This window comes from Macadamia integrifolia, unplaced genomic scaffold (assembly GCF_013358625.1).
Source record: "Macadamia integrifolia cultivar HAES 741 unplaced genomic scaffold, SCU_Mint_v3 scaffold1843, whole genome shotgun sequence".
NCBI classification, from domain to species: Eukaryota; Viridiplantae; Streptophyta; class Magnoliopsida; order Proteales; family Proteaceae; genus Macadamia; species Macadamia integrifolia.
Window position 1 is genome coordinate 24518 of NW_024868380.1, and position 27233 is coordinate 51750.

The 27233-nt window shown below is 38.5% G+C and overlaps 1 protein-coding gene across 3 annotated transcripts; it reads left to right on the top strand.

The window, feature by feature from the left end:
• The first annotated feature begins 3101 nt into the window (after positions 1-3101).
• LOC122064974 (putative acyl-activating enzyme 19) lies at positions 3102-27190 on the top strand. Of its 3 annotated transcripts, XM_042628767.1 has the most exons (7): positions 3102-3161; positions 6995-7079; positions 7267-7331; positions 20384-20443; positions 21485-21529; positions 25782-25888; positions 25955-27190. In XM_042628767.1, the coding sequence occupies exons 1-7, from the start codon at positions 3111-3113 to the stop codon at positions 26199-26201; spliced, it is 660 nt and encodes a 219-aa protein (XP_042484701.1). In that variant the 5' UTR covers positions 3102-3110; the 3' UTR covers positions 26202-27190. The 3 variants fall into 3 exon arrangements, with proteins under 3 accessions (XP_042484701.1, XP_042484702.1, XP_042484703.1); XM_042628768.1 differs by lacking the exon at positions 21485-21529; XM_042628769.1 differs by lacking the exons at positions 20384-20443; positions 21485-21529.
• The last annotated feature ends 43 nt before the right edge of the window (positions 27191-27233 follow it).

Sequence of the window (27233 nt, forward strand, 5' to 3'; positions counted from 1 at the left end):
TTAATCACAATGGGATAGAATTACCAAAACAGATCCGAGGTTTAACTTAACTCAATCATATGCAGCCTCATTAACACCTCTAGGCTTCCAGGAGAATTGTATACTGATTTGAGTAGCTAGCTGACCAATAGGCCTTATTAAGTGAACATAATGCCAAGGTTTGAGCTTTTGGGCTAGAATCTAACACACCCGTCTCATCTGTCATGAATTTCATAACGTTAGAAGAATCTTCTTCCACTATAGCTTAAGGGCACCCTTTGCTTAAAAACAGATCTGAGCAGTTATTTTCATTTTTCAACTTCTGAATACCAGAGTTTGATTCATTTGTGAATATTGCTAATTGCTTAGTATTTTATTTACATTTCCTGTGGCTTGTGTATAAGATTTTTAAGACTGAACTCCTTGATGAGATTGATTGCTAATCTATTGAATAAAGTGAACTAGAAGAACAGAAAAGTTACGAGTTAACAACTGTTTAATTTATCAGCTAGGTACGTGACATGCTTTATGTGGCCTCTACTAGTGGGTGTGTGACAGCTATTTCAATAAAGGTACAAGAAGGTCAGATGTTTTTTTCGCTTTCAATATAAAATTAAGCTTGTTCCTTCCTATTTGAAGAATGTTTTAAATTTTTTCCTATTGACGGTGATGATGCCAAATCAAAAATTTCAACCATTGACTTGATCCTTGCATGCATTGGGGTATTCAAACAAAATTTAGGGTTATCTCTTTGTACCACAAGCATAGTACATCTAAAGGAATACAACACTTGAACCTAAGACGCACACAAGAATGACATGGTATTCCAATAAGTTACCACCCATTTCCTTTCTTAACTGTCCAATCAACTGAGGTCTATAATCCAAGAGAGCAATCCTCTCCTCTTCCAAGCACCCCAAATATAGGAAGATGGGACGATGTAGCAAAGGTGAAGAGAAAGGGTACTCAAAAGTCAAAACTACGAGGCTGTAGTTCAATTGATAGAGGTCAATGGTGTGTGATTCACAAGTTCAATGTAGACCACATAGGCAGCACTATTTTCCCAGTAATAAATTGGCCGATGATTTAAGGGGTTAGTTACCCTACACAGTGAAGAACTTGTGGGTGTGAGTTGAATGTCACTCTACCAGAAAGATCTTTGATGATTTTTTGATAGAGATAGTCGTCAAAAGATCAGAGCCAATTTCACCATTTCATCAGATTCTTGGGGGGATTATTGGAGAATCCTCTCGGTTCAACTCAAATCCTGTTCCTGTAAATGGTAATGCAAGTAGTGACAGTAAAATATATGAAGTCCAAGCCACATATTAAATATATGGGATCACCAAGAAGGAAAAGGAGAACCTTTCAATAATGGGCAAATGTGTTAAACACTAATCAATAGCTTATTATGGTAAACAAATGAAAGAGAATAAAATGTACATGATAAATGAGAAAGAGTATTTTTTATTAACATATACACTAATTTCATGATATATGAATTCTTGTTTACCAATTCTGTCTCTGCTCACTCAAAGGAAAAAGAATATTCCATTGCAGTTCTGAATCCACCCATGGCTTTTGGACACAATCAAAAACACGAAATGTCCCATTTCAAAATGCTTATCTCCCGAATGCCATAGTCTCATACACACCATGAAAGAGCCTAAGAGGCATTTGATGAGTAAGAAGATAGAGACTGATGTTTCAGAAGTATTTTCTGCTGCTTAAGCCAAGGAACAGACCTTGTCTGCAAGGTATCAAAGTTAAATTAATTATTGCTATCACTCAGAATGTAACTTATTGCTATACAAGCAGAAAAATAAAAGATGAAACAAAGAAAATACAAGAAGATATTCTAAATCAATCCCATCATTACAATAACACCATGAGAGACAGTTCACCTTTATTAGAGCTGCTGCAGGAAAGACTTGTATCGTCAATATAAGTTGCATTGACACCCATCATCCATGATCCCACAGATATATCATCGTGAGCAAAAGTGTGAACAGATACACTGGATATAGGAACGACAGTAAAAGAAAACACCATGACAGACAAATGTCATCCAAAGATGGTACAATCAAACTGCTACAATTTTTTCAAAAGTGGAGAAATGAAACTAAGATACTAAGTGGAACTGCATATATGGTTGTATCAATGCATATCATCAATTTACCTGGTTTTGGAGAAAGAACTTTACTTTTCCTAAGCTTTGAATATGTAGATCTTGTAGGAATCCAATGGATGTCAAAATGTGTGATGATATTGCTAATTAGAGGCTTGTTGGAGACTTGGAGTGTTTTTCCTTCAAAATATGCAAATGGAACCAAAACCACCGAGACAGGTGAGACCGAGTCGAAATTTCGATCGAAATACCAAAATTTTGACGGAGATATGGTATTTATAACACATTGAATGTACCGAGATACCGAAACGATACTGAAGTTTTGGCCAAAATACCGAAATTTCGACCGAAATTTTGTACAAATGTTATTTCGTATGTGATTTTGTTTCGGCCAAAAAAAAAAACCAAGATTTCGAACCATGCAACCAACCATCTACAAGAAAACCAACCCATAATACATATGAAAGTAACCCTACTCAGAATATCAGCCGAAGAACCTCCAACCAATACAAAGGAGAACTTTGACAGATTAATCACAATGGGATAGAATTACCAAAACAGATCCGAGGTTTAACTTAACTCAATCATCTGCAACCTCATTAACACCTCTAGGCTTCCAGGAGAATTGTATACTGATTTGAGTAGCTAGCTGACCAATAGGCCTTATTAAGTGAACATAGTGCCAAGGTTTGAGCTTTTGGGCTAGAATCTAACACACCCGTCTCATCTGTCATGAATTTCATAACGTTAGAAGAATCTTCTTCCACTATAGCTTAAGAGCACCCTTTGCTTAAAAACAGATCTGAGCAGTTATTTTCATTTTTCAACTTCTGAATACCAGAGTTTGATTCATTTGTGCATATTGCTTAGTATTTTATTTACATTTCCTGTGGAGACTGAACTCCTTGATGAGATTGATTGCTAATCTATTGAATAAAGTGAACTAGAAGAACAGAAAAGTTACGAGTTAACAACTGTTTAATTTATCATCTAGGTACATGACATGCTTTATGTGGCCTCTACTAGTGGGCGTGTGACAGCTATTTCAATAAAGGTACAAGAAGGTCAGATGTTTTTTTCACTTTCAATATAACATTAAGCTTGTTCCTTCCTATATGAAGAATGTTTTAAACTTTTTCCTGTTGACGGTGATGATGCAAAATCAAAAATTTCAACCATTGACTTGATCCTTGCATGCATTGGGGTATTCAAACAAAATTTAGGGTTATCTCTTTGTACCACAAGCATAGTACATCTACAGGAATACAACACTTGAACCTGAGACGCACACAAGTATGACATGGGTATTCTTCGAACAACGATTGCACATGAAAAACGTCAGCGAACAATCTCCCTACACTTTCTAGGGGTTCAAAACACCTCAAATCACAATCAATGGAGGAAAAGAAGATAGAAGATGTGTGAGAGTCCCAATTGTAGGAAGCACCCCTCTCTACCTCTAGCTAATATTTTATACTATTTAAGACCTAGTTTTCTTATAGCATTTTTACAAGACAAGTGGTGGGATCCTATTGGGTGATCCTACCAAGGTTGCCTATGTGAGTCAGACTCAAACTTAGTTAATAGAATTATTTACTTAAGAGTAACTCTTATCTAGTAAACACAACTATTTAGTCATAATCAAGGATTAAAGTATTGGTCGACTAAATTTAAGATATGTATCAGAGTGTATCGTATCACGCTAAGATATGCTAAAGATCAAGGATTAAAGTATTGGTATCGGTTTCTGTATTGATCGGCTAAATTTAAAATACGTATTAGAGGGTATCGTATCGTATCGGAGATACTTTAAACCATGGTCATCATTACAACCTAGGTTTGATATAACTAATTAAACCCTTTAAGCGATAGAAGCAATTACATTTAAGTCCCTCCACTTAACTATATCACATTGCGGACTTGCGGCCATGGAGTAAATTAATGTTTCCATCTTAGTCCGTTGAAACAACTTAGTGATAGAATCTTGACTATTGATTGGATAAAACATTTATAAAAATCGTTAACATGTAAAGATAATAATATAATAATTGTTAAAATACGAGAAAGATTCTCAAAACTGTAAGAGAAGAGAGAACTTAAGAGAGAGAAAAGGGAGACACAGATTTCATTACAACATATATTCTTCCAATACACTTCCAATACACTCCAATCTTCTCCCCAACACACTACAATGCGTTCTTACTCACTATAATTCTCACTAATCTTCTTACATTACATCAACCACAAGCCTCCTATGTATACAGTGACATGGCTGTTGCTACAGCCTACAGCAGCTCGACCATTGCTACAGTACATCATCCATTGTTGCAGTATTTCCACATCCCCATACGTGTAAGCTGTCCTATTGTAGACCTCCATACCGACACATACACTTTAACACTGTATACTTCAACATTCCCTGTACATGCAAACCATCCTATAGTATGGAGGTCTACCCTTGGACCTCCATACCTACACATATAGTTAACAATAATATTTTAAAATATTTATAAACTATTTATGAAACTACCACCCAACTAGGAGTTTGGTCTTTAATCAAAGTCATATATCTCTCAAGCTATATTCCATGTCGAGTATTACTTCCATTCACAGACAAACATTGTGAATCGAGTGCACTGATATATAGCCAGTGGAGGCATCAACCTTTAGTACACCAAAACGCACAAAGTCTAACTGCAATAGTAAGGAGCAAGGACCTCTCAGCCTGGGGACCAAAACAATTGTCACTGAGAGTCTCGTTCCAAAACAGCTGATAATAATCCATTCAAGACTAAAAATGATCTAGTTTGATATATATACAATATGAATAGTCATATTTATATTTCTTAATCAAATTTCCTAAAATATAAAATGTGACAACCATGTGAACATAATGTTCAGTTCTATACCTAGTTGCGAACAACTTTAAGGTTTAATGTTAGCACTATCAATCTCCCGTAATTAAATAATGCAAATTAATTTAACCACTTTAAATTGGGTTTGATGGACACATAAATCCTCCCCTCCCCTCTTCCCCCCGCAGTAAAAAAAAAATTGCAGTTGGATTTATACTATCTAAACGTTTCTCTTTATTAGCTATTTAACTTAGAAAGAAGTTGCATGAGAGAAAAGCATAGTGGTGGGAGGTGTTCAATTTGGGGAGTAGCAACTAGCATATGTCTTTTGTTCTCATAGTCCGCTTGATGCACGGTGTTGGGGTTTCATGGTGGCTTGTTTTTGGAGAATATCTGTCGTGCTGTTTTTTTCTTTCCCCTTCTATTCTTTCCTGTTACACATTCCTTTTTTTTCCCTTAAGACACTTGCTTTCTCCATATATTCACTTTAGTTTCTTAAGAAAAATTTTCAAGAACAAAAAATATTATAAATGTTATACCATATCTGTGCCTTCAATGCCTTGATCCACGATCGAAAATCATTTTTGCTTCAAAAATCTGAGACACATTTTGAGGTATATTTGTTAATATAGAAGTTGGAAATAGGTTAGAACCTATTTGTTAGAAGTCGATATCTAAAGAGGAATTTTGACTTTCTTTTTAGCGCAAGTCATGATTCCCCTTCCTAGGGGTATTTTGGTCAGGTCCTTTTGGACCTTGGTAATTTTGATTGACAAGTTAGTCTTGTTTCCTTTTCTGAGTTTCTTATTCTTAGTAGGTTGCTGTAATGGTTAGTCTATATAATGAATAAAGGAGGCAGTCCCAGTCTGATCAATTGTGACTCCCAACTTACAACAATCTTCTCTCCTTTCTCTTTTCTCTTTTCTCTATACACTACTTATTCTTTTAAGATATGCATCAGGAGTTTTCGGAAACATAATGTGCATGCAAAAAACTTGAATGTTAGTCAGTTGTACTACAGCTACCTTATATAATGAATTCATGCACAATGCATGGATCCTAAGTAGATGTAGGCCTTGATTACAATTAATTTAACACAACATCCTTGAACCCAAGCTTGCTCTTGTGAAAAACAAGAATAAATGATCAAAGCTTTATAATGAGGCTATTAAATTACACAAAGTTCCTAGTCTAGTAGATCCAAACCATGTGGGTTGGTCCTCCCCACACCCTCACCCCCCATTCTAAATCAAGCAATGCAACAGAAAAGCAATTGAGTTGAAAGGGGAGAGAAAATATATGGAAAAAATATTCATTATCCGTTTCAGTTCCATGCTAGACTTTAAAAAAAGAAAAGGGGTGAACCTAGTGCACAAGGCTCTCGCCACTGCGGGGTCTGCGGAGGGTCTGAATGTTCGCAACCTTACTCCTACTTCGCGGAGAGGCTGTTTCCTGACTCAAACCCATTACCACAATGGAGCAACATTACCATTGCACCCTACCATTCCATGCTAGACTTTTCACAACTTATAATGCCAATATGACCATGGTTTCAAGTATCGGTATCGTATCGGGCATATCATGTCAATATCGGCTGAGTTCGATAGCTGATACTTGACCGATCCGGAGCAGTTACCTGTATCATTTCAGGGGTAAAACAGTACAAAAAATGTACTTTTTTCCAAAAGCAAGGGCAAAAGTGACCGGTACACACCGATCTCGATCTGATCTGGATCAGTATCGTATCGGTATTATCAGAGACCGATACCGGTACCGGTACCGAGAACTAAATCCTTGAATATGACTGATAACTTTGATGTTGATCGTAACTCGTAAGCGACTAGGTGTAGATATATTGAACCTTTCCTGTCATCTTATGACTAGTTGGTCCCGAAATGTTTTTTTTTTCATCAATTAAGAGGTCTAGTTGGTCCTCCTCCCCCATGGAGGAGCATGAATGATAGCATAAGGCTTGTTTTATTTACGTCATTTGTTGATGTAATTTATTGGTACTTTTTTCTAATTGATGCAGGCATTACCTTTCAGCATTGTATGGCAGTGTGAGTTTGGGGTGCCTGTTTTTGGTTCTCTTTCCGTCAGTTCTCCCAGTGGAAATGGTACTTGTATATTCATTTGAGTAGTTAATTTTACTATCATTCTCTGTGCTGGGTGGAGATTCTTGTAAAAGTTTCCATGGTTCCAGGCAATAAAATAGCTGACTTCTGATTGGCTGAACGAAAATACTGTGGCCTATCAAATATGTGGAACGTTGAATAAAATTTATGTATTGCTTTGGTTTTGCAGTCATTTGTTGCTTGGTTGATGGTCATGTAATTGCATTAGACCCAAGTGGCTCCATCATCTGGACGGTATTTATGCATCATATTTCTTTATACTTTTTGATTGCTGGATTTCTGCTTCTAGTGTTTTTCATCATTTCAGATGTTAACAAGAACTATTTGCTTCCTAATTTACCTAACATTTGTTTACCTTTTCCCAGTGTTCGTGAGGATTTTAAAAGCTGAGATGGATTTTGAAATGCGATTATTTCATGTGGTGTCTTTGGAAAACGCAATAATAGTCTACATAACTAGACAAGGAAACTATAAGATCAACCATGCTTTATGGAATAGAATGCTGAGCAGTTGGGAAACAGTGCATCCATAAAATTAATGTAGCTGAATTGAATACAATGAGATGGATGAGTGGTAACACAATGAACGATAAAATTAGAGATGAATGCATAGAAAGGAACATAGGAGTAGGTCCCAAAAGATGACAACATGAGGGAAAGTTGGTTTAGCTAGATTGATAATGTATAACACAAACTGGTGACTACATCTGCTGTGATTCATTTGTTGAAATTCAAAATTACTGAAAGGATGAGACAAGTTCCAAAAGGGATATATGTTTAGTCGGTGAAACTGGCATTATAATGAAAATAGATAGTGTGGATTTGGGAAGGAGGATTCTTGTGGCCAAGTCCATTTAGGAGCATAAAGTCTCAACATGCTGATTTCTTGTTGCTAAAATTCTGTCTGGGTTGGACTGTTCTGATCTTCAGCTTGTCAAGAGTCAACTGTTAGCTGGTGAGAAGATCCCCTCTATCAATGAGGCATATTGCAGAATTTAGCATATTGTGTCCCCTTCTCTAGCTAAACCTGAGTCCAATGTCTCTTCCAAGGATTCATTTGCTTTTGTGGCTAATATTGGTAGCCGTGGTCGTGGTAATTTCGCTCTTGGTCCTGCTATTTGAATTGATACTCTCAATTTATTACTGATTAGTGGTGGGCCCCCATGACCCGACAAACGCGTTAAGTCATTTGGGTAAAACCTCATGGGTAGGCAAACGAGCCCTAGTGGGTTGACTCTATATATAGACAGTGGGTTGACTATATATATAGAAAGTGGGTTTTAGAAACCCATTTATTACAACCTAAAAAAACGTGGGAGAGGGAGAGAAGGAGGAGAAGAAACTCGTCCACTTCCCCTTGGTTGTCGACACTTCCTTAGGTAAGGGAGTTTTCCCCTACCTCTTTCCTCTTCATTTTTGCATTTGGGTAGACCTAGGTTTCGAGGTTTTGCAGGTTTCGAGGTTTTGCTGGGTTGGTGCAGTACACCTCAACCCCAATGACCATAACCAACTAGGGTAGTGTGCATTGCACTCCTCTGTACTCTTCTCGAGCTCCAAAGAGTGTTTTTCTAGGCTCCGGAGCCATTTCAGCTCAAACTTGGGCTTTAGGGTCTTGGTCAAACAATCAACGTAACTCCTGATTGGCTTGGTGGAATTATGATCAGCTAGACCCTAATAAAAGTTGGAGTGACCCTCTACAAACCACATAGAACCAAATATGGTCATAGGATCCGGGGTGGTTCAGATCTGAAGTGAAGAACACTTTTTGAACTGTCACTGGTAGATCCCACCGACACTTCCTGAACTGTCAATGGTAGATCCCACCGGCAGATAGGTGGATGATCCGAGGGAATAGAAGCTTTTGTTTGTACCACCAGTCAATCCCATTGGCAAATTAGACATCTGCCGGTGATATCTGACAGTGGATGATCTAAGTGACATAATTGAAATTAGCTACTGTATAGGTCTCCGGTTAATCCCACCAGTTGATCGGTCATCGACCGGTGTGACCTATTGAACTGTTCTTAAGTCCAATTTTGGGACTTCTTGGGGACTTTTTTGGGGACCCTTTGAGACATTTTTAACACTTTCCACACTTGTAATTAGGCCAGAGACAATCACTTCGGATGAGATCTAGCGAGTTTACTTCGGGCATTCATCTTGGGGATTTTTCACCTAGTCAACAGACGAGGTGAAATGTTCTACTATATAGAACTGATGCATGCCACTATATACACTTGTCGTAAATTAATAATCTCATGTATGCTTAATTTGTTATTACTTTCAACTACTTTCATGTGAAATTTCTATTGTGGTTGCTATGTGTGAATGGGTGGGATCCGATGTGGCCGAGGGGGGTACCATGATTGCCACGTAGCTTTAATTACCATGCATTGTGTGTATATTAAGCTAAGCTCGAAATGGGTTGCGGTGTGGTTGTGGTTGATTCTGATACGTACCATCATCGCCATAGTATATTGCAAATTGTTAGATCTAGGCTTGGAAATGGGTTGTAGTGTGGCCGAGGTCGATTTCAGTACCATATTCGCCATACAAATTGTATCGTTGTGACAGGTCATATATATTACATATGGTTAGGATGAATTACCTGGTGCTATGACCCATTGCCAACAGGGAGATAGGTGTTGGATAACCCATAGTGGTAGGTCTGGTGAGATTTTTCAGAATACCACTTCCGCGGTACGATGTGATTGTTACCGGAGGTGGACCGAGCCCAAGTGATCGATGTAGAATTCTGGGACCGTGGCGCTAGGACAGGGTTATCAGGGGTTTGCTAGGTGGCTGAGGGCGCATTTTGGGACCAACAGGCTTCTATTTGCAAGTAGGATTTGTATTGCTGGGTGATCGAGGACAATTCCGAAACCGGGGATACTGCCTAATGTGTTGCAGCTGCACTATACAATGACTTAATTGTTTGCTAAGTGGATAATAAAATGAATTGCATCATGTACTGTATTATGGACTATATGTGTTTGCTTGCATGTTCCCCATCCCTCACTGCGCTTAGTGAAGCTCACACAACGTGCATGTTCCTTTTTAGATTATGATGTAGGTACGATGGTACCAATGAATGGCAACACTTTCTCTTTCATGGTCGAGTACAATGGGGATTGGTGGAATCCAGAAGCCATGGAGCATGTTGAGGGTTGTGTTTGTGATGACTGTGCTTACAGTGCACCATGAGTGGGGACTTGTGCTATCCATTATCATTTCTGTATGGTTGAATGTTAAACTTGTGAAGCATTATGATATATTTCTTAATGTACATATTGACAAGATAAACATGGTTTTGTAATATATATCATCTTTAGACTTCCCCAATATAAGGATCATTTATTATATCTTATATTCCACTGCATCTGATTTTAGCATGATTCTTGATTTGTGGATTGTGAGTGTAAGGTACTGCTTCCGAGATCCTGGTAGGTCTTGTAGGATGATGGTAAGAATCCTAATCACATCTCCGGTATTATAAGAAATGGGGTGTGACACAAGCTGATATGATCAATCAACTCCTCAAATGAGTTAAGCAACTTGACTTTAGACTTTTTAACCAAATGAAAAATTATAACTTGGACTGTCTTTGGTATAGTTTAAATTTATGTTTATCTGACAAACTATAACTTGGACTGTCTTTGGTATAGTTTAAATTTATGTTTATCTGACAAACAATACCTTGGGCTCTCTTTGGTATAGTTTAAATTTATGTTTATCTGACACAAACATAAATAGAGGCGTTTGATAAACATAAATAGAGGCGTTTGATATGATTTTACGACCCCTATTTCTAATTAATGTAAATCAATATACCAATTAATTTATAAAGAGGTTGGAAGATATTTATGATTTATTGGGATAAGAGATTGTTGTTGGTTATGTGGTAAACCGTTAATGAGCACTTGTTGTAATGGCTCAAAACTAACAGTAAAGGGTTATTTTACATATTTTTATAAAATACCTTCACATTAAACGTTAAAGTCCTACCTTTGTTGAAACCCTCTAGGAGAACATCCAACAATTAAAACCCTATCAAAATGGAACCTTTCTCCGCTTGCAATTCTAACTAATTCACTTGTGGAAATGCCATTTTAGAGTTTTAGATTTCACTAGGTTTTAGTCTTTTTGATAAGTAGGGTGGAGATTAAGTGAAGCCCAAAAGTTTTAAGAATCGAAGGATAGAACTTATTAATACTTGCAAGGAACTAATCTCGGTTTCAATATATTAGTCCCTCTTTTGTGATCCAATTTTGGCTGGGAATTCTCATTGACATTGGTGGTTTCTGGTCATATCTTCATCTAGCGTTCCGATTTATCCATCTGGGTCCTCTGATTCTTTCGTGGCAATTCAGAGCAAGACTCGTCTAATGCCCTTACATATGCAAGTACGAGTGTTCCTGCTCCTCCTCCATTCTGTCCACTGCCATTCTCTGTAGGTAGTGAACCAGTTTGATTCTGGCCTCAAATCCCGTTTGACAACGACCAAGCGCAACCTACTTTGGTGCCGATTGGACACCATTCAAGAAGCCCAGAAACTCCAAAGATATCCCCTCGAATTCCTTCTCAAACCCACCTACAAATCCAAGAATGCCGCCTCCGCCAGTGTCAAACCCTCCTGTTCCTAGAGGCATAGGCAGGATGTTCTTCAATACCTGTCCTTGCGCAAAATTCTTTGTTGGGATCTGTCCTGATGGGGACAACTGCAATTTCCCTCATGGGGTTGATTATTTGAGGATGCCTCTACAGTCTACCCAACTGAGCAGGAAATCCTTGCTTCCAGAGCCCGTGAGGAAGAAAGAGCCGTTGGGCTGCCTCTGGGCTTTGGGATGAAGATCGGAGAATAATCACTATGCTCAAGCTCTGCAAGAAGTATTGTAATGGGGGGAGTGCCTATGGGGATTGGTGTAATTTTATTCTCGAAGAGCCAACTAAGTTCAGGGACGATCCTGGGAGGTTTAGGGAGAGTTTTGTAATCATCATTGGGATTACAGATTCTCCTGGGAATATTGAAAATGGGTTTGATCATCAATAGGAAGTTAATGGGTTTGTAAATTCTGGTGCTGATGCTAATCGGATCAATCTGAAGCCTGTATATTGGAAGACATTGTATCAAGTGGGAGACAAGAATTTGTATACTTTGCAGTAGATAAGGGTGTCAATTTGGTACCCCGATACCGAATACCGATATCAAAATTGTACGATTTCGGTATGACAAAATGGTATTAATCTCGGTATGGTACAGTATCGCCATTTAAGATAAAGTCGTTCAGTATGTAATAAACTACCGAATTACCAATTATATATTGTGCCTAAATAGTATTCTTACCGAAGAAATTCCATATTTATACTAAATAAAGAACATATTGAGCTGGTATTGTATCAACATAGAAATGTAGGCATTTTTCTCAGTATGGTACGTTTTCAGTATTGATTCTTGGCCTGTTGTACTGTACTGAATACCGAATACCGAATACCATACCGGTTGACACCCTTAGTTGTAGATCCCACCGTTGTGTGGGTCCCTACGTTAAAAAATAGATGCATTTCCTACAAAGCACATCTTTAATATGATACTTAATGTTACATAATATATTCTGCACTAGACATACCAAACCTATTTTTCATTATATATTCTGCAGTAGCAACAACAACCAAACGATTACTGTTTATAACCCAGAACCTATTATCATCATTGATTATTCATAGTTAGGTAATATACATAAATATAAACTGTGCCAAAGAGAGCCTTGATTACCTTCATGTTACCTAAACAAAAACTAAAGTAAACTGATGAAATACTTGTTAAGAGTTTATGTAATAAGGGTTCTTTAAGAACTTGTTTATTGACTAGTTGTCTTAAATTGTATTTTCTCTTTTTTGCCTTTTACCTCCTTAGGGAGTTGTATGTAATTCCCATCGTAGTAGTGAAGTAATATAGGTATGGTAGAGATCCTCTCTAATACATAACATTCTATCTCCAATCCTCTTCTTCTCCTTCTCCATCCACCTTCTATAATCTTCTCTTCTCCTTTCTTACTCTCTTGTTCTGTGTTAATCTCTACATTCTAATTATACTTACTATTGTAAATTTGTACAAGGGTGGAATTGTCTATTAGGGGTATTTTAGTCTTGTACTCATAACTATAATGTTCTCTTCCATATTATAGATAGAAATGGCTTGTGTCCATTTGATACAAGTAATTACTCCTCCACCATGGTACTAGAGCAGAGATCCAAACCCTAACTCTAAACCTAACCTTTCTCTCTCTTGCCTCTTCCTTTCTCAACCTTAGATCCAGTACATCCATTCCACCGCCTCTCTCTCTCGCCTTCTTCTCTCTTACCTCCCTCTCTCGGTGGTGCTTCTTTGAAGTCTAAACTACTGAGAACCTCTCTGCCACATCCCTCTCATTATAAAGGCTCTCAGATCTCCTTTTTCTGATGATTTGAGAGACTTGGCCCCTTTTCTCCCCTTTATCGATTCATGGTTTTGACCCTTATCGATTTTTATGTTGTCAGGGTTTTGTTTTCCCTGATTTTTGCATCGGTCTATGTAGATTATGCCTTCATTTGGTATTGTTCACTTGCCTGTGCTAGCCAGTTTTCTATCTCAAGCTCCCTACCCAGAGAAAATTGGCTATTTAGGGTTTTGAAACCCTTATCGTTTTTTGGTTTTCACGGTTTTCTCCTTGCTTTTTGGTGCTTTTGCTGCCTGGAGTGGTTGTATTAGTTTGTTTCAACCATCACTGCAACCTCTAGACTGGTAACAATGTCTGGTTCTGCGAGCTCGACTGCATCAACTGGTGGTGACAATCCGATGGTGACAACTTTGGCACCCTTCCCACATTTCGTCTGTGCTATCAAGCTTGATGGTACTGACTATCTGATGTGATCACGCTCGCCGTATCTCCATCAAATCTTATGGTTATTATGGGTATTTTATTGAAACCACAAAGCACCCTACCACTAGTACTAATATTGATAAATGGAAGTGTGCCAACTGCCAATTCTCTTGTTATGGCTTTCCTTGTGACCTCTATGCATCCACATATTGCTCGTGGCTATCCTCTTTTTGACTCCACTGCAAAGATATGGAAGTCAGCATTGGACACGACTCCTAGATTAGGAATGATGCTTAGGTTTTTGAATTTTGCCAGAAGGTTCACAATCTGAACCAAAATAAGGGCTAACTTTGTCACAGTACTATTTTGAGTTGCGAATTCTGTGGCATGAGTTAGACTTCTATGAGGAGTATGTTCCCACCACTCCAGTTGATGTTACCGGCTTCCAGAAACGGGAAGACAAGATCAGAGTCTATGATATCCTGGCAGGGCTAAATGTGGAATACGACCTACTGCGGGCTCATGTTCTTCGTCGGTCTCCCTTTCTTACTTTGGAGCAAGCCTTCTTTATGACACAACTTGAGGACAACCGCCATAGTACTATGCTTCCACAACCTATTATCACTCCCATAGAGAGATCTGCTCTTGCCTTCGGTACTCAGTCCTAAAGTGTAGCCCCATGGGCTAGTGGTTCCTCTACCAGAGCACCTATAAATTGCGACTACTGTGGTAAGGAGCATTATACCAAAAATCACTGTTGGGAGCTTTCATGGCTGCCCTATTACACATTTGGCAAAGGTTGTGGTAATCGTGGTCAGGCCAACCATGTTTAGGTCTTCGACAATGACTCTGCATCAAGCATCTCATCAGTTTCTCTATCATCTGATGAGCTTATTGCCTTTCAGTGTCTTCTAAATCATATGGAGCCTCTTGCATCTACAAATACGAGTTCTGCTCACTCCACTCCATCAGATTCAGGTACCTATTTCATTGGTCATAGTATGTCTGTTCAATCTATCGCATGAAATTATTGACTCGAGGGGCATCAGATCACATGATAGGTTCTTTGGCTATTTTCTTCCCGTAAACTTCTTGCTCTAGTAATGGTAAGGTTAAATTGGCTAACGGGACTCATTCCACTATTTTGGGAAAGACCTCTGTTAGTTTTAATCCTACTTTATGTCTTTTAACTATTTTGCGTGTTCCATCCTTCCTTGTTAATTTATTGTCCATTAGTAGTCTCACTTCCAGTCTTAATTGTAAAGTCACCTTCTTCCCATCTCATTATGTTTTTCAGAATTTGGTGATAGGGCAACGATTGGCTTTAGTAGGGTGTGTGGTGGTTTGTATCTGCTTGATGATGACTCTTCTTTGGTCTCTAGTCAAGCTCTTCAGACATCTTTTACTTCACCTCCATCTCTGAGTTACTACAGTGGCACTGTCGGTTGGGACATCCTCCCTTGGGGACTTTAGCTAGGCTTTTTCCTTCTTTTAAGCATTGTAAGTTGAGTCAATTTTTTGTTAGCATGAGTATTGGCCAAACAAACTCGAATCACTTATTCTATTTCTAGTAATAAAAATGTTACTCCTTTTTCATCGATACATTCTGATATTTAGTGTCTATCAAGTTATGTGTCTATAAATGGTTTTTAGTGGTTTGTTTTTTTTATTGATAGTCATTTTTGCTCAACTTGGGTCTATATGATGCAATCCAAGGGAAAGGTTTTTCATCACCTTCAACAGTTTCCCCATATGGTGCAGACCCAATTCAATGCTACTATTAAGATTCTTCGAAGTGACAATGGCCGCAAATACTCAAAGGGTCTTTTTAGGCATATCTTTTAGCTCTCTTATGTTTGAGATGCATGCTCCTCCCCAATATTGGAGTGAAGCAGTTCTAACTGTCACTCTTTTGATCAACCGAATGCCTTCTCGGTCCTTGACTTCCGCCCCCATCTGGATCTTCTCTAGGGTTCTGTTGCTTTTCCTATTCCTCCTAAGGTATTCAGTTGTGTCTGTTATGCTTGTGATCATCATCCTCATTGGAAGTTTGATCCTTGCGGTATTTGATGCATTTTTTCTGGGGTACTTTGTCACTCATAAAGGCTATCAGTGTTATCACCCTCCCACTCGGCGTTGTTTTGTGGCTAAATGTTGTCTTTCATGAATCTGTATCTTGCTACACTGCCCCACCGCTTCAGGGGGAGTGTTATTCAACAGTGGAAGATGTGCTGCCTCTTGAACTTAATACACTGGCATATGTTATCTCTGTCGATGTTCCATTTCAGGGGGAGACTAACACTCCTACTCCAACTCGGCCTTGTCTGGAGATGTGTGTTTATTGTCATAGATAGCAGACCCAAATCACTGCACATCCTACACCTACTCTACCATGCCAATCGTCTCCTCTCGAATCTGGTTAAGTTCCCTTGGACTCAAGTAATTCTCTTTCCCCTTCTATTGATGTTTCAGTTGTTATTGTTGACCCTCCTCTTGAGTTTCCTATTGCTGTTCGCAAAGGCACTAGGTCCTACACTTTACATCCTATTGCTAAAATTGTTACTTATGACTCACTTTCTCCATCTTACCATAATCTATTCCCCATACCTGGTAGGAAGCGAGTGCATACTCACAATAGTAGGCAACTATGGTTGAGAAGATGCAGGCTCTAAGGAAGAATGATACTTGGGATCTAGTGTGTCTTCCCTCACAGAAGAAGGCAATTGGTTGTAGGTGGGTCGTCACAGTTAAGCAGAAGGCTGATGGTACACTAGAACATTACAAGGTTAAACTTGTTGCCAAGGGCTTCACTTAGACTTATGGGATTGACTACCAGGAGACATTTGCTCCAATGGCTAAGATGAACACAATCTGTGTTATCTTATTCTATGTTGTTGACTTACGTTGGGACCTTCAACAACTGGATGTGAAGAATGCATTCCTTCATGGGGAACTTGAAGAGGAGTGTATACGGACATTCCTCCTGGATTAGCTTGCTTTTAAAATCAAAGGAAGGTGTGCAAGCTGAAGCGTGCATTATATGGGGCTGAAGCAATCCCCTCGTTCTTGGTTCGGGTGGTTTCACAAGGCTATGATTGCTATAGGCTGCTCTCAAAGCAATGCCGACCACACCACACTCTTTTCATCAAGAGATCTGGTGGAAAGATTGCTATCTTGATCATCTATATAGATGATAACGTTGTTACAAGTGAGGACCTTAGAAAGAATACTAGCCTCAAGAAGTACCTGGGTGATGAATTTGAGATTAAAGATCTTAGACGACTTCATTACTTGGTATTGAAGTTGCCAAGTCTTCTCGTGGAATCTACTTGCCCAGTGAAAGTATTTTGCTTGACCTTCTTTCTGAGACAGGTATGCTGGGGTGCAAGCTGGAAGATACTCATATTGATGCTAATGGTCACCTGGTTAGCAAGGAAGGTGATCCTATGGATAAGGGGAGATATCAATCTTTCTCATACATGCCTCGATATAGCATTTGTTGTTAGCTTGGTTAGCCAGTACAAGCATGATCCTTACTTGGCAGACATGGAAGCCGTGCTGCACATTCTCCATTACTTAAAATCTGCCCTAGGACGTGACATCCTTTTTTTCTCCTCATGATCACATTCAGGTCGAGGCCTTCAAGGATGTTGATTGGACAACATAGTTTTTAAGGCGGTAAGGCGATGGAAGCGTTTGAGGGTCTTTCGGAGCACCTTAGCGATAAGACGGGCATAAAGCGTCGCCTTATTGACTAAAGCGTTCCTGTGTAATTTTTTTATAAAACCAATCTATTTGGCTCAAATCCTAGTTGAATCCTATTACTCATATGTTAAATAAATATTAAAGGTTCATATTCATACCAATGTAAGATATTCATCAAGAAAACAAATCAATAAGTGAATAAACTAAGTTCATCTTCATCAATCATCAATCATCAATCATCAATCATCATAACATATTAACATATAATATAAATACATAATTATGAAGCAAAATTATAAAAATAAAGAAAAGAAGACAAAAAATACAAGTATTTATTATACTTACCTCTATGATGCCAAAATGAGTGCCTAAGCCCTAAGATCATCCACTATATTTCTACTCCTGTCAATGAAGAATGAAGCTCACCGCTGCCGGAGCAAAATGGTCGCCTAGAAAAGTGGTTCTTCCTTGTTCCTTGATTCCTTCTCAAAGCCCTTTCTTAATACCCTTGAAAAAATCCAAACCCTGTTTGTGAATCGTGTTTTTCTTTTGTTTGTTTTGGTTATTTTTGGTGGAGTAAAGCTGATCCCATATATCTCAAGTGTTAATAAAATCATACACCTACCAATAAAAAATCTATATTTGGAATCTTCATCAAGTAATTTTAAAATGTGTTTAAAAAAAAAAAACCCATAAGGCACCACTTCACGTAGGGCGGAGCACTGCCTTACCATCTCTAGACTGCATCAGCGCCAAGGCGCTAGTAAGGCGTCGCCTTAGTAGCGCCTTAAAAACTATGTTGGACAGGCTCACCTGATGATTGTAGGTTTACCACTGGCTATGGCACTTTTGTTGGTGGTAACCTTGTTACCTTGTGAGGCGAGAAGCAAGCAATTGTTGCCCAATCTAGTGCTAAAGCAGAGTTCTGTGCTATGGCCCATGGCATTTGTGAGCTTCTGTGGCTTCATAGTCTTCCCACAGATTTGGTTGTCCTTGCAACTCTTCCTATGAAGCTATTTTGTGATAGAAAATCTTCCATCAGCATTGCTCACAACCCAATCCAGCATGAGCGAACCAAACATGTGGAGATTGATTGGCACTTAATCAAAGAGAAACTAGATATGGGTCTTATCACTGTGCCGTTTGTTCCTAGCAGTGAACAATTGACTGATGTATTTATTGAGGGTCTTTGATGTAGTAGCGCTTTGATGGATCGACCCAAACCCGCTGCAAAGCCTGGACCAAGAACCAGATCCAGTTTGGGATCAACGTTACTGATTTGGGTTCAAGGTTATTAGAATCTTTTATGATTTTATTTTATTGGGGAATATTTTAATCTTTTATTTTTGGGTAGTTTCCAAATAGGTAAGAAGTTTCCAATTTGAGTCCTGCTTTGTTTCTAATTCTATTAGTCTAGGTTTTTGGAGATTTTATTTTTATTTTAGTCTCAAGACTTTAATTAGGAGGCTTTAATTTTAGTTTAGTATAAATTAAGCATGTAACCCAAGTTTTGGGGTTATTGAATGAGTAATGAATTGAATGACTTGTGGCCAAAGCCTGCGTGGCTGTGCTCTCTTCCCCCCCACCCTTTCTACTCTCCGAGAATTCCCCCTTCTTCTAGCCGACCTCCCTCTTTCTTATTTCTGGTTCTTTCCCAATCTTTGTTCTGGACAGAAATTGCAAATTCTCTCCTGTCTTTCTTTCTCTTCCTGAATTTATTTCCTGGATCCCTCGCTGGGAAGTGTCCCTCTACCCCCCTCCCCTCTTCTTCTTCTTCATTTCCTGCTGTATTTTCTCCTTATCTGTAATTACTCTGTTTCTGGTGACAGTTACAGACCTACATAAGTTCACTGATCTCCTTCGTGTTTGACCTGCTTAGGCTGAAGCTTTGGTCAAAGGTTCCCTTCCCTTGGGTGACTGAAACCCTAGGAGTTTGGCCGCTGTTGAAGCTCCTATAGTGAGAATTGAAGTCATAACCAGATCTGGTCTGTGAGACTTTGCCCAGATCTACTCTAAGCAATTAATATGAACACATTATCTAATTACAAGGTCTGTTGTTGGATGTTTCTTAGAGGCTGAAGGGTTAGGAACTTAAACCTGAAATCTTGTTTGGTTTGGAGTCCTATTGATGAAGATACCTCACCTGAATCGACTTGAGTTTCCCGCCTCTTTCCTTGGCTGGAGGTTGAAGACGACTCATGTTCTTCTCCTTATCTGAAGTAATTAATGTCCTTAACCCCAACAATCAGATTGTCCCTTCTTTCCTTAGTATTTTACACCTTGCCACTGAATTTTGTCCATTCCAAGATTACCCTCTCTCATCATACGAGCCCATCTTTCTTTCATTCTTTTAGTCTCCCATATTAATGACCCTCTCTTTCTCCCATCTGCCATTGAGTCTTGTCCCTTCCTAGTTTACCCCTAGCAAATAAATCTAAACCCTTTTATAACCTTTGTACTTTAATTACCTATAGTTCCAATTCCGACCCTGAACAATAAATCAAATTCCCACTTGTGCCCACACTTCTAAACCCCCATTTAAACATTGGGAATTTCTGATTATTTGCAAAATTCTGATTCCACCTTTTTGAACTTCAATCTAATTACTGGGCTGCCACTGGATATTATCTTACCTGATACAACATTTATATTGTTATGAAACATGGATGGTAATTCTTCTATCTGTTAGATTCACTACCAGTGATTTGATGGTGTTATACAGGTAGTAACAGGGGGTCCACTATTTGCTGGAGCATGCACATCTTATGTCATTCCCTCTCAAGTAAGTTCTTTTTGATATAGGCATCTAACTTGTTTGTATTTTCACACTAACTCTAAGGCGCAACTAGGAAATACTCAATTTCCATGGTGATCCGTTCATTGCTGGATCTTTCATTAATTGAGATTAAGTTCTAATACAACTAGGAAAAAAAGTGTAACAAGAGGCTTTTTTAAAAGAAAATCCAAAATATAGAAAATCATTCCTCTTTATTTTTTTGAGGGTAAATAATTAGATTCATTGAAAACAGAGCAAAACCTACCAAATGATACAATCAACAACAACACGACCTCTCTCTCTTCCCAATCTTTCTAATTGACTACAATCATTACCCTGCTTTCTCTTCTATTTCCTGTTTCCCCTTCGTGCTTCTATCAACATTCTTGTCATGATCAACTGGCTTTCTCATTTGAAAGAAGAGTTGCAGGCACTATTAACTCATATTTCCAGTATAAATAAGGTCCAGAGAGAGAGACGGCCCTCCGTAAGGCCAGCGCCCTCCAAGAGGCAGCTCCCCTCGCCGGAAATGCTTCCTTGGCGGGTGGTTAGATGATGAGAAGAGATGTTTGTTAGGGTTTCCACAAACCCTAACTGGATTTGACTTGGTTACCCTTGGATGGGCTTCCTTGCTTTGTTTTTAAGCCAATGTGGGCTTTTATGATGTATTGGACTTGTGAATCTTGAAGCCTTTTTGGGTCTTGGATGTTGAATGGGCTTCTTAGCTCCTGTCTTTTGCCCATGTGGGCTTTTGTTACCCTTTTAGGGTTTGTTTCCCCTTTCAGGGCTGTAATCTCCCTCCCCCTTTTCTTTAATGCATTTATTTACTCACCCAAAAAAAAGAAAAGAAAAAAAAAAGAGGTCCACGACTAAAAATAAATTTTTTTTCTTTGGTAATTATCTAGATTCTAGATTCTAGAGTCAGATCCAGCAACCATGGTTATCAATTTGCATATTGCATACTGTATCCTACTTTACATATCAGGGATTTTGTACTTAACTATGCTGTAAGATCGCTGATACAATGAATCTTCCGTTCCTTGTTAGGTGCTTATATGTTCTAGAAATGGAAGCGTGTATTCATTTGAGTTGGTAAGCTCTCAGACTCATGTACGATTATGATGAATCCATTGTCCTTGTATAAAGTTTTGGAAGTTAATATCCTTTACTCATGTATGGTTATGATGAATCCATTGCCCTTGTTGCTGCTGCAACATCTTCTTCCTCCTCTTTTTCTTCGTCTTCTTTGGTGGCACGCCAAAAATGAAAAAAATTTCACTGCTCAGTCTTCTCCAGGGATTAGCTGATTTGCTTCCCTGAAGGAAAATTGATCTATAGTAGGTAGGGAAGGGGAGTGAGAAAATAGTTATCGATGGGGAAGAAATAGAAGAGAGAAGAGGCATCAACAAGGGAGACGGGAGAGAGAGCTACAGAAAACCCCTTCTACTATCATTGAGCAGAGTTGGTTGGCCTGTAATTCTTAGGCCATAGCCTATCATATTTGTTCAGCCAATCCAATGCATGTCCACACTTGATGGATGGATTTGGCCTGAAAGTCTAAACGTATATGATGCAGGAAATCACAGAAGTGGCTTATTTTAGTGCAAATAAGGTTTGGGTTAAGTTAAATATGTGTTGGGCCTTTGGTCCAATGGGTTCTCATTGTAATGAGCTTATAATATGCGTATCAGTTAGGATTACATTTTTTATGTTGTTAGTTATTGGAGGTTTAGAATAGGAGTTGTTTATTGGTCAATTTAGTAGCTAGTTTGATTATTAGTTGCTTTGGCTATTTCTAAGTCATTTTTGGTTTCAGTTTAAAGATTATATATATATATATATATATATATATATATAGCCATTCAGGCATATGAGTTTGAGTAATACAATTTTCAATTTATGCAACTATTCTATTGTGAATTCAGTTTGTTGGATTCTCTCGGGCTTTTGGCGGGTTCCAAAGCCTCAGCAGGTGGTACTACACCTTTTCTTACGTTTATTTTTCTTATTATTACTTCAAGTTTTAATGATGCAGTAGTGCTGTCGTGGCTGAACTGACATGATCGAATCTGGAAACCCAAACCAAGTTTTTTGTCCAAAGGGGGCTGGCAGTGATTTACTTAATTATTGATTTTGGATTACTTGTAATACACCACCACCACCAACAACAACTTAGCCTTTTTCCCAATTCAATGGGGTCGGCTAGATGGATCCACAAGATGGACAATAAAAGGAAACATAGAGAGGGGGAAAAAAAAGGGAAAAAAGAAGAGGAAATAGAAATGGAAAAAAGAAAGAAACACCACAGGAACACCACACCTAAAATTGGTCGGCAACATGGATCTTTGGCCTCCAAACAGCTTTGTTTGAGGTCACACTAGAGTCAAGACCTAGCCTCTGCATGCCTATTTTTACAACCTCATCAATGGTCATCTTAGGTCTGTCCCTACCTCTTTTAGCTTATTCCATGTGGATCTGGTCACCACTCCTTATCGGGGCATCCCTAGGTCTACGTTCAACATGACCATACCACCTTAGTCAACATTCTCGGAACTTGTATTGAATCGTGGCTACTCCCAAATCAGTTCTAACCTGGTCATTTGTTACTCTCTCTTAGTTTTGTCACACATCCATCTCAACATCTTCATCTCTACTACTCTCAATTGATCTATGTTACGTTTCTTGACTACCCAACATTCCACTTCATACCTCATAGCCGGTCTTATAACAGTCTTGTAGAATTTTCTTTTAAGCATCAGAGGAGTATGTCGATGACAACACTCCAAAGGCCCCTCTTCACTTCATCCATCCTACTTTAATTCTGTGAGGAACATCATCTTATATATCACCCTCATTTTTTATCGACCCCAGATATTTGAAATAGCTATTTTGTTGTATCTCTCTCTCTCTCTCCTAAAGTTTACACACCAAATACTCCATGGTAGATCTCCATAATTCCAACTTGTCATTAATCCATGTTATTGTTTCATCCACGAGAACAATATCATCGGCAAAAAGCATATACCATAGAATATCACCTTGGATGCTCTTGGTTAAATTATCCATGATAAGCGTAAATAAATAAGGGCTTAAAGTTGAACCTTGGTGTATCTCAATTGTAATTGGGAACACACTACCTTGACCTCCTACGGTCCTCATACTAGTCACCACGCCCTCATCTATGTCTTTAATTATATCCACATCTACTTGACACCCTTCTCTTCTCCAATCCATGCCAAATTAATTCTGTAGGGAATCTGTCATAGGCTTTTTCTAGGTCGATAAAGACCATATGGAGGTCTTTCTTGTAAGCTCTCGAGCTCTCCATGAGTCTCCCTAGCAGGTATATAGCCTCTGTCGTGAGTTACTTATAATATTTTATTTATTCATTTTATTTTGTTGGTACCATCGGAGATAGTTTCCTTTCTTGTTTGTTATGTTTGTCTTGAATTCTTGAACTGCTCCGACATATTTTGGTGGCGACCCAAATGGGATTTTTTTTTTTTAAGGTCTGTGACGGCAGCCCGTTGTATCGACCCGACCTGAAGGAGTATATATATGTACTATTGTCCTGTTATGTAAGTAAGTGAGATTTGGGGATTTTCCTATTAGGGTTTCTGGGCGAGAGTTTCTTGCTATGATTTGGGTGTTCTTGAGAGATCTCCACTGTAACCTTTCTTCCAACATAGTGAATCATCTCCGTGTCTTGCGTAAATCTGTTCTGTGTTGGAACCTCGTTAAATCGCTGTGTCTTGTGTAAATCTGTTTTACTTTTCTTCGTTTCTCTTTGTCGTTTGCTCTAACACTGTTTATTGCTAGTTTCGTAGTTACATTCTATTTCTGTTTTGGAAAGTGGTTAGGAGTTCTCTCTTCATTTAAGTAATTGTAATCCAACAATTTCCACAGAAAGAGATTTAAGGAATGAATTGATTTGCTGCTGGCGCCAAGAGTTGGCTGCATAATCCTCTCATTTCCCCTATCGATACAGTTTTCCATCTTTCCCGCTAAGCTCTTTTCTTCCTCCTTCCCATCCCTTTCTTTATTTCTTCTACCTTTCTTTTCTCGTTATTCTTATTCCCATTCCTTGTCCATATTCTGTCCTCCTTGTCTGCTACTGTTCCCCTTCTCTGTTGCTACTTGTAATTTTTGTTTGAAATGAGTTCTCTGGAACTCCACTTCTGCAAACCACATCGACCTGATAAATCCTAGATCCCTGTCCCCAGGCAACTCCTTTATCATGAGATATTAGCCTGAAACTAGACCTGCTATCCTTTCGCACGCCAGAACTAGTATCTGTAGTCTTATTTCTATTGATAACGAAGTGTTTGGTGGTTGTTGCTCGTATTCAGCAGATCTAGGAGTTAATTATCCCTGGCCAATTTTTTTTGCTTTTTCAAGAAGAATGTACTTGATTTGGATGTGGATCATAGAATCAGCAAAAACTTGATCCAGTAAAACAAACCTATGCTTATAGGAAATTCTATGATATCTGCCACGTCACTTCACATAGAGCTAGAAGATGAAATTACTAAAGAGATGGTGTTTTATTTGTCAGAATATTTGCCTTCTTCAAAAAATACCCTCCTTTCTATTCTTACTTTTGTTATATCCTTATTTTATGCTAATGTCAAGACTACCCTTATTCTTTAATTTGTAATTCCTATCCTATCCCTTCCCTCCTTATCTGCCTTAGTAACCCTTTAAAACTCTGGTTAATTACAGAACTACCATTAGCCTCATTGTTTGGGCTGTTTACACTTGGGGGGCCCGTAAGAGATCGAAGCCATGGTTTTTGAAACCTGGATTGCATAATTCCAGGTCGATTTTCTAACTAAATGACTTTTCAACCGTCTAATTCATGTCATATCTCACTTGTTGCTGCTTAGTTTTCTCTGAAATTCAGTAGCTAAGGTTCTGTGGTCATTAACCATTGATTTCTAGCTTTAATCAGATCAGTATTAACTGAGTTCTCAGTTTCCTTTTGATTTCACTTGTTCTTAAAACTCAATGATCTTCTTATGTTTCAGTTTTCCTTTGCAAATTCCACTTTACAATTTTACCTTCTGAATCTGTTAATTCTCTTATTTAATTTTTGGATTTGATAATTTATATTTTCTATCCTAACTTTTGTCATAATCCCAGTATCATCTTTGTCTATTTTCTATCCTCTTGGAACCTGGAAAATCCACCCCTTTTGCAGAACCTATATTCTTGGTTCCTAAGCTTGGATTCAAAAGATACCAATTTGCATTAGTGTAGACGCAAAGATTTTATCATTTCGGAACTGTTTCAATTGTCAGTAGGTAATTACATTCATAGTAAAGTGGGGTTATCTTTTGATCAGGAAGGAGGGCATCTGCTCTGGCAATATGATGTTGGAGAACCAATTACTTCATCTGCGTATGTTGATGAGAATATGCAATTATCTGATCCGTCTCCTCTGGCAGACAGGTAATCTTTGTTAGTCCTGTCATCTTTATGGTAATGAAACTGTCTTGATGTCCACCATCTCTCCAGGTTGGCTTGCATTTGCGGCAGTTCAGGAAGCATATATTTGCTTCAAATCAACTCAAATGCCACAACATATGGGAATCAGCAAGTGAAAGAGTTGGTGGACCCAATGGTGCAGGAATTTGCACACATGAACCTTCTAGGAGATATTTTCTCTTCACCTGTGATGATTGGTGGCCGAATTTATGTTGGTTGTCGAGATGATTATCTGCACTGTATTGGAGTTGAGGCGAAGGTTTCGATAAAAAAATAATGGTGGAAGACCCAAAGGGGGTCATTCTTTCACTTACTACTCAAGTCCATTTTTCTTTGATATGCTTGTACATTCATCATTGAACACAGAAAATCCTGGATGATCCAAAACTAGGATTCACCAAAAGTGAAAATTCAAACAGAAAGCTATTTACAATGTCATGCCCATAATTTATTGGTTCGGCACCCGCAGAGGTGCTCAAGATGGATTTTATGCTCAGCATTATATTGTTGAGCTTCAGTTGTTAAAAAGAGAAAGAAACAAGAGACTGCACACCAATACTGGTGGTTACCTTCCTAAACTTGTTTGAAGTGGGTCTTGTTCATGTCATTAGACCAGTTTGAAGTAGTTGTTGTGGATATATTGAAGTGTTGTGGCAGAAGAAACAGAGCCTAGGTATGACCGGGAAGGCATTGTACAAGACCAGAAACTATTCAAAGTCACAATGATGAACCTCCACATGTAATGTTCTGGCAATGATCCTGAGGAATTGTATTCCTGTAAAGCGCTTTTATTAATGAATACTTTACACCGAATGGAGCAACTTTAGTGTTAAAAGTCCAAGGTACTGGGTGCATTTATAGAGCACATTCCGGTGGGAATGGTTGGATTGCTTACCGTCATAGGTCAAAGATTTGCAACCAAGAACTGTGCAGAGCTTTCCAGAGGACCTTTGCTGAGTTAATAGTTTCAGGCAGCCAAGAAAGTGGTAATTAAAGATCTCAGTCAAGAAAGTGGTAATTAAAGATCTCATGTCTTTATGATATTCTGTTTTTCTTTCTATTCTCAGGATTAAGGGGATTTGAACTTGTGTACTAAGTAATGCCATTAGTTTCAGGACTTTAATAGTTTATATATAACCAAGGTGCAAAATTTTCTTTCGTTTTTTTTTTTGTCCCTCTTAACTATTGTCTAGAAGCACCTGATCAATATATTTTGAGAATTTGCCACTCATGAGATCAGAAACAGAGGCATCTGACAGTTCCCAATAATCTTTGGTTCCTCAATTTCAATAAAGGCTATGAAAGCTCA